This window comes from Hippoglossus stenolepis, chromosome 9 (assembly GCF_022539355.2).
Source record: "Hippoglossus stenolepis isolate QCI-W04-F060 chromosome 9, HSTE1.2, whole genome shotgun sequence".
Taxonomy (NCBI): Eukaryota; Metazoa; Chordata; class Actinopteri; order Pleuronectiformes; family Pleuronectidae; genus Hippoglossus; species Hippoglossus stenolepis.
The window spans coordinates 18,378,655-18,393,334 of record NC_061491.1 but is presented as its reverse complement, the minus strand read 5'-3'; the positions used below and the strand labels follow the sequence as shown (position 1 = coordinate 18,393,334).

General features: G+C 43.5%; 1 protein-coding gene across 2 annotated transcripts in view; it reads right to left on the bottom strand.

Moving 5' to 3' along the window:
- The window catches only part of grid2 (glutamate receptor, ionotropic, delta 2), a 441,472-nt gene extending 427,322 nt beyond the window's left edge, over positions 1 to 14,150 (bottom strand). The window contains exon 1 of one of the 2 annotated variants that reach the window (XM_035167013.2): positions 13,092 to 14,150. In XM_035167013.2, the coding sequence (XP_035022904.1) occupies positions 13,092 to 13,182 (91 nt within the window). In that variant the 5' untranslated portion in view covers positions 13,183 to 14,150. The remainder of the gene's footprint in view (positions 1 to 13,091) is intronic. The other variant, XM_035167012.2, reaches the window with a different exon arrangement.
- Between the last annotated feature and the right edge of the window lie 530 nt (positions 14,151 to 14,680).

Genomic DNA, 14,680 nt, shown 5'->3' with positions numbered 1-14,680 from the left:
GAAAAAAATGCAGTATAATCAATATGCCAGCCTCCTTTCTACCGGTCCCTATGGCTTTCAGTGCTGTAAATAACAATGACGTTTTTATTCGACTTGCTTGAGGATACAAATTTGTAAGCTATTATGAAGCTGTGAATTATGTTACATTATGAGCAGCTGAGAGACAAGCACTTGTAGCTTTATTAAGAGTCACACACATACCAGGTCCTGTACAAGTGCGGTTCGGAGTGAACAAAACAGGCATTATGAGGCTCTCATTTTAGGTTCTGGTGTTACTGTTTTCTGGTTTTCTGTGAACCTAACAATCAATTTAAAAACCAAGAAACCAACCAGCAATGAAAGGGATCTAACGAGTTTAAAGTTGGCTTCATCTGAAGCAATCTCGAGGCCCCTCGGCTATCGTCTCATTACAAATGAGCCTCTGGGGGCAATAGCCAATATTTTTGGGCTTTCAGTGACAGTGGATATCTGGGCCAAGACTCTATCTTCCATTCACCGTTTACAGTCGGACTAGTTTCTTTTATCACATGAATCCAACGTTTCTTGCCACAAAACACAGTGATACTTTATTGTTTTTATTGATTTGAGTCCAGACAACATTTCGACTAATATCTATGAACAGCTTTCTGCATATGAATGTGTTTTAATTATTCTCTTCTCCCCACACAGACTGTTTACCTGCAGGCAACCAAAGCCTGCTCGAACATGATTGGTCAAACCGGAAACAGAAACCAGAAGGCTTCTAGGCTCATAATCTCGAAACCTACAGACTCTGCCTGTGAAAATTTCCGAATCTGTTTGCAGAGATCATGTCAAGTAAGTAGAACAATAAAATGCTGCTTTGGTTCATGAACATTGCATAACGTTACAACACGACTACTTTTTTCATACATTAGACACATTTTGTTGCTTGTTCTTGCATATTCTCTCTTTTTTGTGCAGGACATTTACTTGTAATGTAGTATTTCAAACTATTGTACACTTTATCCTACTGAATTTTGTAAAGTAAAATCTTCTTCCCTTCCTGAGCCTGTATCGTCACAACTCCATGACGTCCGACTGGGCGAGCAAGTGGTGATAACCAGACCTGTGAACGAAACACTTGCTTTGGTCCCCGGGGAAGAATCCTGCTAACTGCTATTGACCACCATAACCACAGGGTAGCAGAGTGAGACTCAGGGAGTCACGTGGGGATGAGTGTGTGAGATGTGATGTATCATGTATTGATGCATGCATTACAGGCAGAGACAGTGGCTCTGCTTTGTCAGGTAACAGGACAAGGTCACAGGGATAACTAGCAGAGATTCTTTGGGTGACATCTGTGGGTGTTTGAGGTCACAGGCACAAGGAGTGAGGAGATAACGGATGACAGTGTTCATCTTTGGCTAAACCTAGACCAAGTCAGCACATTCTTCTATCTATCCTGAGTTTTCAATTTTTTTGGCGAACAACCACCGAGTCCTTCTCTCCATGCTGCATTATTTGAAATATAGATGATTCATCACATGCTGAGTTTTTGATTCTTAAGAGAAGTGGCAACTTGCATACAAGAAGAATTTCCATTAAAAAGCTTGTGTCTGAATTGCTCGTACGTGATTTATTTTTTACGGACATTTAAAGTAAGCTACACTTTTGAGACATACAGCTGTGCAAGCATACAACACTGCAGAAGGAACAAGCATGCACCTGGGGGAGGATCTAAAGTAATTCAGCTTGACAGACCTATATCACATTCTCGTCACGTAGTGTTGTTTGAATGGCCAACACAGCCAACTCTAGCTACCTACTGTTGCTGTCTAACACATTTATTATTACCTAATGTTGTTTGCGCTGCATGCAGTGTCTGCATAAATCATTTCACAGTACAGCTTTTTAGCCTCAGGAGCTGTGTTTCTGCAATCTACTGTGTGTTGATCTGCATGGATGCACAAAGGCGTCGTTTGGCTGTAGGAAACATGTGGAACAATATACAGTCCTCTCACCAGGAGTGCACAGGGTGGGTTGTTATAATGCAAAGATGGGCGACAAAACTAGGAAACCAATGAAAAACAATGCACTATATTTTAATGTAATGTATTTGGGCTGTATACTATTCTCTATCAGGGGAGTGTGCACCACTAATGGTGTCTCTAAGGTAATAAAATTGTAAAAAAAAATATATAGATATATAGAAGTTGTATCACCTTTTCTACTTGCAGATGCAAAAAGACACGCATGCACATTCTGATGGACATCTCATGAATTTAACAAAAACAAGAGCTAAAGACGATAGCCATAAGGTGAGGTGAGCCACGTGCATATTCCACATGTTTTGTACAACTTAAAGGAATTTATTTCAATAAATTTGAACTGAAACAGTGTTTGTAACTATGTTAATTCTCCCCCTTCAGGTTGATGGAGGTAATATAACCATGAGTGACTTACTTGGCATCAAAGCTTTCACCCCCATCACACGGGTTTTCATTCAGTAAATAACCCTGACTCAGGCATGTGATATTTAACATGCATGACATTGACTCACTCAGACAAGTGATAAACACGGTTGTAAATGGGGACCGAGTCGTAAACAGTGTTTGTTTTCAATAAAACAACTTCATTGAGGCACTGCGGCTCATTCAGTTCGTTTGCCACACACATGCATGCGATGTGTGCACATACGACCTGTAGATAAACATTCATTACAGAGAGGTTTATGACAACACAAAAGTGTGAGTGTGTCTCAGAGACTCAGTTAAATTTAACGGGGGTTACGGCTGCGGAGGAAGGCTGCAGTCTGTGACTCAGGCATTTCACCCATGATGGACGTCCAATTGGTTTATTTGAATCTGATGTGTGATACAACAAATTATACTAAGGTGACTAATCAACCGTTTCTTTTTTAATTATTCACTTTTACTCAATACTGTTGGCATGATAAGCAGAGGTAGCCTGTCATTTCCAATATACGTTGAATATATGTACAAAAAAACTATGCTATGGACTCAGGTGTAACTCATGCAACTGTGCAATACTCGTGTTTATCTGTGCAATTCAACAGCTCATGTGCAACTCAGTTACACTGTATGTATTCTGCTCACATTGTACATATTCCCTATATATTCTATTTTATTTATATTTTTCTATATTTCCTTCCATTTACATTGCATGTTTACTTGTAATGTTTGCCGCTGCCACTAAGCAAATTCCCCTGCTGCGGGACTAATAAAGGATTATCTTGTCCTATCTTATCTAATCTCCAAATTGGTCAATTCCCTCTTATCTGCACACGGAAGAAATGACTTTCAAATCACAAGTAAGCAAACTCATGCAAAATGGCCGCTCTGCCACTCAGTTTGTGTATTTTCTGTTTGAGACCCTACAGGAACACTAGATCTAAAGCTACGATCCAGATGGGCGCATGCAGGCAGCTTTGTGACGTGTTGCCAAGTGTGTCAGGCAAAACAACAAACGGCACAATGCGATTCCACGACAGTGATTAGCAAAGTGTTTAACACCTCTCAGTTCTGATGCCTGTTTCTCTAATCACTGACAGCATATTAAACATCAAGGGGGAGGTGGAGACAAAAGAGCAAGAGGAGCGCTATGCAGGGGTGGGGGGCAGGTGGTGGGGTGAGAGAAAATATAAGGGCAGATGGAAACACAGAAACAAACTGAAAAATCCAGGTCATAAAAAGCAAAGAATAAAATGACAAAGAGAAAAAGTTGGAAATTGGGCCAGAAATGCTGAGAGAGGAGGGAAGATGGAGAATGAATAAGAGAGGGAAAGTGAAAATGCTACAATAAAACCACAGAAGAAAAGATGGTTTGACCTCAGAGGGAAGAGACCAACACTGCATGTGGAAGTTCATTTGGTTTTCCGATGAGGGGAAATGAAACAACCACTATTCAACAGGAACGACAGCATGTGGGCATAAATACTCACACCATGAATTTACAGTAACAAATGTGATCGCAGTAAATCTCAACCCACACAAGAAGAGATTAGCTACAGCAGCAGCAGCAGCTGCATAAGGTCTGAGCTCAGAGAGGCAGAGGAAGCAAGACGTGGAAGAATATCCAAATATATTTTGTATTTTCATATCATGTCAACAGCACAACTGTGGCTTAAAGGTCACATTAAAAATAACTGAAGAAAAGTTACCATTAGGTTTACGATTATGTACTTATTATTCTTAATAATTCTAAAAACTGAAATTGTTGATTTTCACAAAATGGTGACATGAAGAGAGTGAGGCTGCAGCTAAAATTAACTGAACGTGATAATACCATTTTCAGTGTTGCATCAAAGTTTTTGGTTTTCATTCTTTTCCTTGCTGTAAATACCACAATCATTACTTGATATCTATAATCAAAGAAAGGAATGTCACTGCGTGGCCACTACTCTATTGTTCCAGTAGGTCTCACTTTGACAATTTGTTGTATCTGAAATCAATTTCTTGTTTTTGGCATCAAGGACAACTTGTATTTCCTCAATTTCTACATGTAAATATGTAATATAAGTTTTTGCGTCATCTGAAGATATAAAAAAAAAGTGATATATCATCTGAAATACAGGCTTCACTTCTCAACTGTTCCATAAATAACGTGTTTTTAAGTTCATTTCTGTATTTAGTTGAAAAAAAAGAAAAGTGAGGACTTATTTCTCCGCGTGTTGCTGTGGGTCTTGAAGCAAAAAATGGAAGCTGTTTTCAAAAGCATTGCATCACTAGGGATATATATGTTTGAAAGGCTGTAGTACAACCAAGTTCTAGGCCGACTATCTGCATGCTTTACTGTTCGATGAATCATTTACGAATGAGTGGAGCAATGAAGACTGTAAAGGGAATGGTGCTTGGATTAGAAAACGTTGTGCAAGTGGTGGATTGCAGATTTTTTGTGCCTGTGTGTTCTTTTTGCATGTGTTTGTGTGTGTTAACGTGGTTGCATATGTGCTCATTGTAGAAGAAACTTGCCAATGCCCCGCTTTCAGTTTTTTATAGAGCAATGAAATGCAGCCTGCCCATGATTGGTTGTCAAGAGAAATAATTCAGAGGAGAGAGAGAGAGGGGTAGTGCCAGGAAATTACACTGGCAACTCACATAAACTCACGTGCATGAAGGCGCATAAATAAACACACACACATGCAGGCTTGTATGTGCCCGTACACACAACCCATGGCCCAGGGATGCGGGCACAAAAGAGCACTTTTACGATGCATGCAAATTCAGACAGTATTCACACTATGAAAATGTTAACACACACACATGGAGGCCTGGCGTGCTCCTTCAAATACAGTATGTTCACAAAAACCCATTTTCTGCATATTCAGGACAGCCTCTGCCCCAGTGAGACAGATATACAGAGAACAAGAGCACGGAAACTAAAGCAGAGAGAGCGACGACAGAGCCACTGCAAACATCTACTGCGAGAGTGAGGGAAGTACAAAATGGATGAACAACAGACAAAGACACTTACACCCAAATACAGTGTGTGTATGTTGCACATGTGTACAAATGTAACACTACACACATAAAACAGGCGCTAATGCCAGCACTTAGTCATTAGCGAGGAAAGTTTTCTCTCCTTTAAAGTTTCTCTCATCATTAGCCTGATTCCACAGACCTGCTGCAAACCAAGCATTCCTCTATAGAAGATCGGTTTCACTCTTCTCAGTCTTACTCTTTAATCTACATATTTGTATTTTGATGGTCTCTATAGCTGTATAGTGTGATAAATTCCTCAGTGGGATTGGTTGCATAGTATAATGTGTCCCCATTTATGGTTGTATATTATTTTAAATGCATGCATGTCTCATTAAATACACAACCACAGTAACATATTATGAGCAGCCGCAGAACTATGTTAGATGAAAATATTCCAATTCTATAACATGGAAGGCTTTCAGGGCTATAAACCCATGTAACCTGTGTCCTGAAATAGCTCTTTGCTGATTGAAGAGCAAACGTCCAACCGCTACGGCCCTTTATTACCAGCTTTTCTGTGCTAAAACTAATCACTGACCAGAAACGGTAAAATGGTCCCCATGTAAAAAAAAAGAGAGCGGTTATATAAAACGATTGACAAAGTATTAAAATGTAAACACACACTGTGGCTGTGGCACTGTACTCTTCAATAAAAAGATATAGGTCAGTTTTAACCTTTAGTCTAACAGATGTTATTTTGTTCCACTATTTGATGTCATTGTTAAACTTTGACCCAAAGGAGTCTGTGATAAATAGCACAGTAAATTCCATTTGTTGTGGTCAAAATAATGCGTAATGCTTTTTTTTACTCAAACACAAGTTGTATGAGCTCAGGTTATTGAGGCCAACAGGACATGAATAGCAGATAAAAGATCAAAAATGTTCACAGGGAATTAAGTTAGTAAAAAGATCTAACACAACATTAGGTGCTAATAAATGTATTATTATGGATTTTTATTCAGCCAAGATGTGGCGCCCATTTTTCTTGTTTGTTCCATATAAATTCATATGAAACAAACACAACAAGAGGGGGATGATTCTGTGCTCACAGAAGCGATTTAAATCAATCTCCACAATAAGCAGCCTGACACTTGTTTTAGCGAACAACAAAGGTTCCTGTCCTCCGATGACGTTAAGCATGTGTGACTGTGTGGGTCGGATGAGCACAAACACACAATACAATCATCCGGGCACACGGGCCTGCGTTGTACAAGACCTTGCCCGGCCATCTGGTCTGTTCTACCTGCAAAACTGACTTCTGCCGTGAGATGAAGCACCTTCAGCTGGGCTGGACTGTCTCACTTTAGACAAGCAATCAACCTTCTTCTCACAGCTACCTGCCAGTCCATCTCAACCTCAGAAACACACAGACAGACACACAGACACTCACACACACACATTCCCTCTGTCTCTGTGGCCTGGTTAAAGGTTCTGCCTCAGTGACCAGGTACAAACGTCAGAGCTACTGTCTGTCTCCTTCACAAGAGGTTGCACAACAGTCTCAAATATCTCAAAAACATACACAAACCAGGCACACAGTTTACATCTGTGTGAACCATAACTCCCTCCTGTGCGCGCGCGCACACGCACGCACACACACACGCACACGCACACACACATTAAATCCTATAAAACACAGAAATGCGAGGTGCTAAATCTTCCCAGTCAAAAATAGCATAGACCAGCACAACTGTCAACACTCGTAGATACATAACTCAAAAGATATGACGCATTTAATGCACACTGCCGAGCCCCCGCCCTTCAGGATGGGTGCATAACTGCAGATTAAAATACACGTGCGCACGCGCTCGCACACACACAGAAGTTGATAGTTCTAAAGAGGAAGTGCTGTTGACAGCTGCGAAACTCGTAGACAAAACCAGGCAGAACAGCCATTCACACACACAACACACACACTGGGATGTTCAGAAATCCTTCTCCATGGAAAAGACCAGAATAGCACCATGGTGAAAGAAAAACCAGGCCATGCCAGGACAAATCTCCCTCTTTGTTTGCCCCCTTCATTTCCTCACACCACAAATAATGAAATGACACAAGTGTCCCATAGCTTACAGTGCGAGATGAAGTATACAGACTGAAAAACACATCCAAAATAGCTGATTAGATGATAATCATTATGTGTCAATACGTAGTTTGGCCTTGACAGACACACAGACTGCACATAGATTGGTGCCAAGTTATCATTTAAAATGTTTGTAAAAACTAATTGCTGCTCTAATTTTGCAGATTAAGTATTTTGGATTGTGCATCATTAGTGGAGTGCCCCATGCAAATGTTGAACCATCCTGTTTAATGTGCATCCCAAGAGTGAATCATGCAACTCTAAAACATCTACGGTTTGAAATTTGACTATGAAAAGGCAAAGCTCTGTGTCATCTAACATTAGTCGTCATTAACAGTCACACAGACATTGTGGGTCAAAATGTGCAAACTAAATGATAAAGACTTCTGGTATTAGTCTGTAATGTCACACTCATTGGCCATTTTGGGGCCACAGATACATATCTATACAAACTTGGTAGTAAAACACAGAAGTGGAGACATAAACTGAGTTATCTAGCACACACACATACGACTGTCCTCCTTTCTGCACAGCATCAAGCCTGTAATGTTTCGTGAAGTCCTTGAATGAAATGCCAACAATTTTTAAAAAATGACTGCAGAGGCAACACGGTCTGTTAGACCAAATCCCTGCAGAGTCGGATTTTCTGTGTTTTCTCCTCTGCTCGGTATCGCTCCCGGTATCCCTGCATCATCACAGCAAGGAAGTGCTCGAGAAGTGTTCCACAGGGGCTTCTAAAATGAGCTGACAGTGATGAATTAAATTTTTCAATGATTCAACAAAGTTCCTGGCCAGATATCTTTAAGTAAAACCGCCTGCCAAATGGCCAAAAACAACTCAATGGCTCATTTACATACGAAGTGTTCTTCAATGCATCTACTCACACATAAATTAAGCCCATTGATTCTTCTGCTAAGATTTCTCTGCTTAATGTAGGAGATTATGAGCGGAGCAGATTTCTGCAGCCCATAATGCACGGAAATGACGTGACATAGATCTTGGCAAAAATGCTTTTGAATATTGTATTGATCAATAATTAGCAGAGAATGGCTTCCATGATTAACTGCACAATTTCATCGCCTTAAAAGTGTTGGTGCTTGCAAGAAAACATAGCGGACAAACCATTTTATCCTCCTGTCTCCTGTTCATTCAGTTTTCTATTGGGCTGTGATCTAGCCAGGAGCAATGAATGGAGAAAAGAACAATAACCATATAAGGCAGATGTAATATGTGACACACAGGCAGCAGTGCATTGAGACATTGTGTCACACAAACCAATCTTGTATTCATTTCGATGAATCGTGCCCTTGGCATTTGAAATGTGTTGACAACTCTGACTGGTATTAATCTGTAGGCTCAGACCATGCACTCATTAGGAGAAATCTAATATACTGTATTTCAGTGATGGTTATCAAAACGGTGCCTGTGAGTGCGAGAGAGAGAGAGAGAGAGAGAGAGAGAGAGAGAGAGACAATGCATTATTTGAACGAGGGTGAGCCAGCGGATGCATTCTGACACAGCATGGCTAAAAAAAACAGTGTGACTCGGAAGCGGTGACTTAATCTAGCTGCATAAATCACAGTGACTTTCTGAGTGTAACTAATCAAGAACACACACACATGCGTGCTCCCTCACCCTCTCTCGCTCTCTCTCTCTCTCTGTTAGAGAATCCATACGAGGCGCCCTCATAAAGCAGAGGGCCATTGCCATGCAGTACACGATGCGGTGATAGCCAAGAGGCAAGCAACCCCCTTCCTTCTGCATGCTGATCATTAGAGAGAGAAAGAAGGATGGGGACAGAGGGAGGGAGGGGGAGAGGGGTGAGGCAGTGGTGCCAGCTCCCCAACAGCTCAATAACATTTAATGCCTGGACAGAGCAAGATGAAAACGTCTGATGGGCACGACTCTTCGTATCAGAGGAATAATGGCGACTCTGTTACAGGATGTCACAGGTTTTCAGTAATGGCAGCTAAACAATGGTAGATGATGATGGCACTTTCTCCTCTACTTTCCATCCTCCATCTCTTTTTCTCTTTGAAACACATCTCTCTTTGCCTGTCGATCTCTCCCTCTCTTTCCTTGTTCCATCTTTAGCGGCAACTTGGAGATTAAAGGGGGATTACTCCTGACATGACAATGTGACACGCCTGCCGCCTGCTGAAGGAGAATCTTCCTGGATATCAATTATCTTAAATTCTGATAAAGGGAAATCACTATATTGTTTGTGTGGCTTCTACATCTGTGAAACATCACCGCAAATTAGAATAGCAAATCACAAAACCCGCTCATGTACTTGTTTCCCACAGTTTTATGTGTTGTCTCCGAGGTTCTGCTGAGGAAGCGGGGATGAGGATGGATGGGCGAGGGGATGGGGAGTGAGAGATGGGCAGAATGAGAAAAGAGAAGTATTGTTTTTGGGGTGATAACCTTTTGTTGTGATTCAAAGTACTTGCGGCTAGCAGGGAAATGAACTATTGATTAGAAATAAGGTGTAGGGAGAGAGAGAGCGGAAAAAAGACACAGTGACTGAAATCACACCAGCCACACAACCGCCCACACTGATGCTTTGTCCTCGAGCGCACACACACACACACACACACACACACACACACACACACACACACACACACACACACACACACACACACACACACACACACACACACACACACACACACACACACACACACACACACACACACACACACACACACCTTAAAGGGAGCTGGAAGTAACCAGGCACCAGTAAACTATATGCATAGCCTTCGCTGTCTGTTCTACTAATTGGACACCACTCACTGGCCTGGTTTCTTCAACAGGGTCAAGGAGGAATCGCTGTTTTTTCTCATTATCCATGTCACTAAATTTGCTCCTCAAACATATCTGGGATTTGTATGGATTATGTTGCAAACTAGAGGTGATTTGAGCGCCTCTACCTCTGTAAATCCTGTGTCTGTACAGCTTAATTTGACCCCCTTACTCTTGAAATACTGTGTGGTGCAATATATCTATCCATTTTTATGTCTACTATTCCCTTTGTATATAGGCAGATAGATAAACACAAACACTGAGGACGATCAGGAGCTGTGTGTATTTATGTTTGCTATTGAGACCTGTACAATTTGCTTGTGTCGTATTCTCGGGTTAGGGTTAGGGTGATGAACAATCACAATGAAGGAGACTTATAGCAAAGCTCAATATCAGCATGTTACTGTAATAGATTCTTGTGAAAAAACCTTGGCTAAGCTTATATGTAGCCTGGAGCGAGTGAGACACCATGTTTGAAAACAATAGCGTCTCAGTAAGCAGAGATGTACAGAACAGAGAGCAGACAGTGCGCATACAGGGAACCTTGACCCACTTTCAGCAGCTGACACCAACCTTGGTGCAGTTAGCCTAGATAGCTGCAGATCCCTGAGCCTAAAAACGTCTCACAACCGAGGGGTTTTAGTCCCATTGCGAACACTCTTATCTAACTTACAGTCAGTGAGCAGGTGAAGTTTTTTGTGTCCTGCTGCGGGACTATTGCCGAACATGTGGCTGCTGCTGGGATCAAACCATTCAGTCACAGGGTGATCTGTCTAAACAGTGGATTACTGTGCCACCCCCGTAGGGCCCACAGCCCCGGCCTGCGGGCTTCTGCGCATGTGTGGCTTTACTAACACACCAGCAGCCTCCCTGCTGCTCTGCGCCAGAATTTCTGCATAACCCATTTTCAAAATCTCAAAATAAAATCCATAACAATCGAGTTCAACTATCACTTCTTCACTCGCATATTCTGCGGATGATGTTTGGTTCATCCGCGAGACTTCAAGCTGGTTTGATTGACATGCCCGCAAACAAGATGATATGCATTCTCTGCCGGCTTGACCTGTGTAAATCTCATTCATTTGGTAATGCTGCTGCTGTTGTGAGCCTGATATGAAGCATCAGCTTGGTCTGCAGCCCAGAGAAGACATTGGACTGATCCAGCTCTTGGCCAGTTGGACTCAGGTAGCCACTAAATTGGCCTGAGGTGTGCTCTGCAAATCCAGCACGCCGGGGTCTAAACGGATCCAACAGGTCAGTCCTTGCTCACTGGCAGCATAAGTGGGTTAGATTGATGGTTTATAATGTGTCACATACATGTGCTTCGGAGTGCTTGCGTGTCTTTTAAAATATGGATGACATCTTAACTATGCAACATGGTAAAAAAAAAATCCAGCGTGGATAGGTGGTCAGCTTCCTGCATGCGTTTGTCTCACTGTCACTGTCAGTCATGCACCTACCCAATGCTCTCTCTGTTGTCTTTGCCCACCATTGAGTGGTGCAATTATTGTGTCTGCAAACAAGATACAATGCATTATCTGCCAACTTAACCTGTGTAAATCTCATTCATCTGGTAATGCTTCTGCTGTGAGCCTGATATGAAGCATCAGCTTGGTCTGCAGCCCAGAGAAGACATTGGCCTCTGTCTGTCGGCTATAGTCAGAGCCTAAATGGATCCAACAGGTCAGGCATCGCTCGCTGGCAGCATAATGCACCGGGTTACGTTGGTGGTTCATAATGTCTTACATATTGTACATGCTTTAGAGTGCCTGTTGAAATATGGATGAGACCTAGGCTATGCAACGTGGTGAAAAACAGTTCAGCGTGGATAGTTGCTCATCCTCCTGCATGAGCATGTGTGTGTGTCTGCCCATCACTGTCAGTCATGCACCTACACAATGCCCCCTCTATTTTGTATGCCCAACACCAAGCCACAGAGTTGTGCAATGACTGTGTGTGCCCACCACCACCACCTCGCGTCCTCATCCTGCAAGACACGCAGTCCAGCGTCATCCCTCTCTCTCCCTCTCTCTCTCTAACCTATAGCTGGAGCCGGGGGCGCTCCTACATCGCTCCTTGATGTCGACATCACACTCAACACAACAGTGCCACACTTTGCCGGTGGTGGTGGAAGGCAAAAAAAAAAGACGTTATAGGGCATTAAACGGGTTTTTCCCCCTTCTCTCCTCCTGGCACTGCAGTGGCTCACGATGTTAGACGGTAATGCCATTATGCTTCAGGAAAATCCATTTGCAGAAAATGTCACGCCATCCTAAACCACCTGTTTTTCGCGCATGCTGTGCACATATATCCATTATTGTGCAGCCTGCTGTAAAGGATTCTGTGGAAGTGCAGTCCCTTCCCTTGACATTGCCCACATCAGATCCATGACTCTTAATATTTACAAACACAGACTAAATGACGATTACATTACGCCACTGATGCTCAATAATCTCCTAAACTTAAAGGGAAACTTCACTTGAAATCATGCCCACAATGGCGCAACGGATTCATCAATTTGTGGATGTGCCAAAGACTAAACTCGAGTCTAGCATCTACATCCTTCATTGGGAGAAACGAGCCCCAATAATAAACCACAGGGTGTCAAAGAAATCGCCATCAGTGCTGTGATTGAAGCGGCGCAGCGCATATCGAGGCTGAGACCTCCAATCTGTTGGCTGAGAGACGCGCACACAGCCTCATTGTGCCCCGGAGGAAAAAAAAGCGCAGGAACTCACCGATGTGGATGATTGAATCCGAGAGCACCGACTTCCACTCCTGGCTCCAAAACACGGCGACGAGCAACACCACAGCGGAGGTAACTTTCATGATGTCCACATGTATGTCCCCCTCCCCAGAATCAAGAGAAATAAAAGAAAATCACTCCTCTGTGAGTGAGAGCGAGTTAAAATCCCGAAAAACCCGGAGCTTCTGGTTTTGTATTAGTCCATCAAGGAAATTCCCTGTAATCTGCGCCTTGATGTGCTCTTCACTGGACGATGAGGGGGGAATCAGCAGAGATCCCCGGGTACTCACACACACACTGGCACCCTGTTGAAATTCTCACCAGCATGGAATCATATTGTGGGGCGAGCGGAGAGAGGCGCGGAGCCGCAGAGGAAACCGAACCTGCATCCAAACGCCGACGCGTCGAGGCGAAGTGAGGGACCTGGAAGATGTGGCCGCTCGTTTGGAGAAATAAATCTGAGCCCCTTCAATATCGTCAGGAGGGGGGACCTAGTTATCTTGAAAAGCGGGTCCTGTTGTAATGACCCCGAGAATCCCAGGCTCTCAGATCTGGCGACGCAGTTTTCCCCCTGCACCAATCACCAAATCACCAGCAGCAGCAGCGGACCAAGCCAACGCCAAAACTTCCATTTTCCCCAGGGGCTTTTTATCGTTCCTCCACTTGGCCCCTCTTTGGATGCATCAGCCTCCAGATTACGCAGACAGCGACTTTAGTTAGAGAGGAGAGACGTGCCACATGATGAAAAGCCCTGTCACATGGCACCAGCCACAGAGAGGAACCGTATTCCGAAATTGTCTCTAGTTTCCAGTGGAGATGAGAGACAGAGCCGGATGGAGAGGATGGAGGGGAGCTCCGAAACACACGCGTATTTTCTGCGTCAGGATGGAGGAGGAACAAATGTGAGCGAGGCTTTTTTTTTTTTCCTCTGGAAGGGTGAAAAAAAAAATGACCGAGGATGCGCGCAACGACTCTCGGCGGTCCGCACTCCGTATGCGGGTACTCGCGTCAGCCTCGGCTCGCACGTTGGCTGGTGAAGAGGAGGTATGCCGCTTCCATGTGGGGGGAGAGAGAGAGAGAGAGAGAGAGAGAGAGAGAGAGAGAGAGAGAGAGAGAGGGAGGACGGAGGAGGAGGAGGAGGGAGAGAGAGAGCGATTGGGAGGAGACCCAGGAGAGAGAGAGAGAAGAGGAAGAGGCAGCAACTATGAGCAGCAGTTGCCAGCCGGGGCGTGCATCTACCGTCTGGAATTACCTTGGAGAAAGAGAGATGAGATGTGGCTCTGTGGGCAGCGGGGGTTCTAACAGAGAGGTAGATAAAGGTAATCTGCCAACCGCAGCTCTGCCACGGGCACTTCAGACCTCTCATTTCAACAAGAGCTGCAGGTCATGGTTGCCAGTTGGTTCCCAGTGAGGTTATCAGACTCCTCCACCGAGCTCTGATTTCAAACTGTTAAAATCAGCAACACATGTCCATCGACTTGACTCTGTTGTGCGATTCGAAGGAGAATCCTCATCCTCCCTCCAAACATATTGTTGATATAGTTCGCATCAAATATTGGGACAGGATCCTTTCATCTGTCA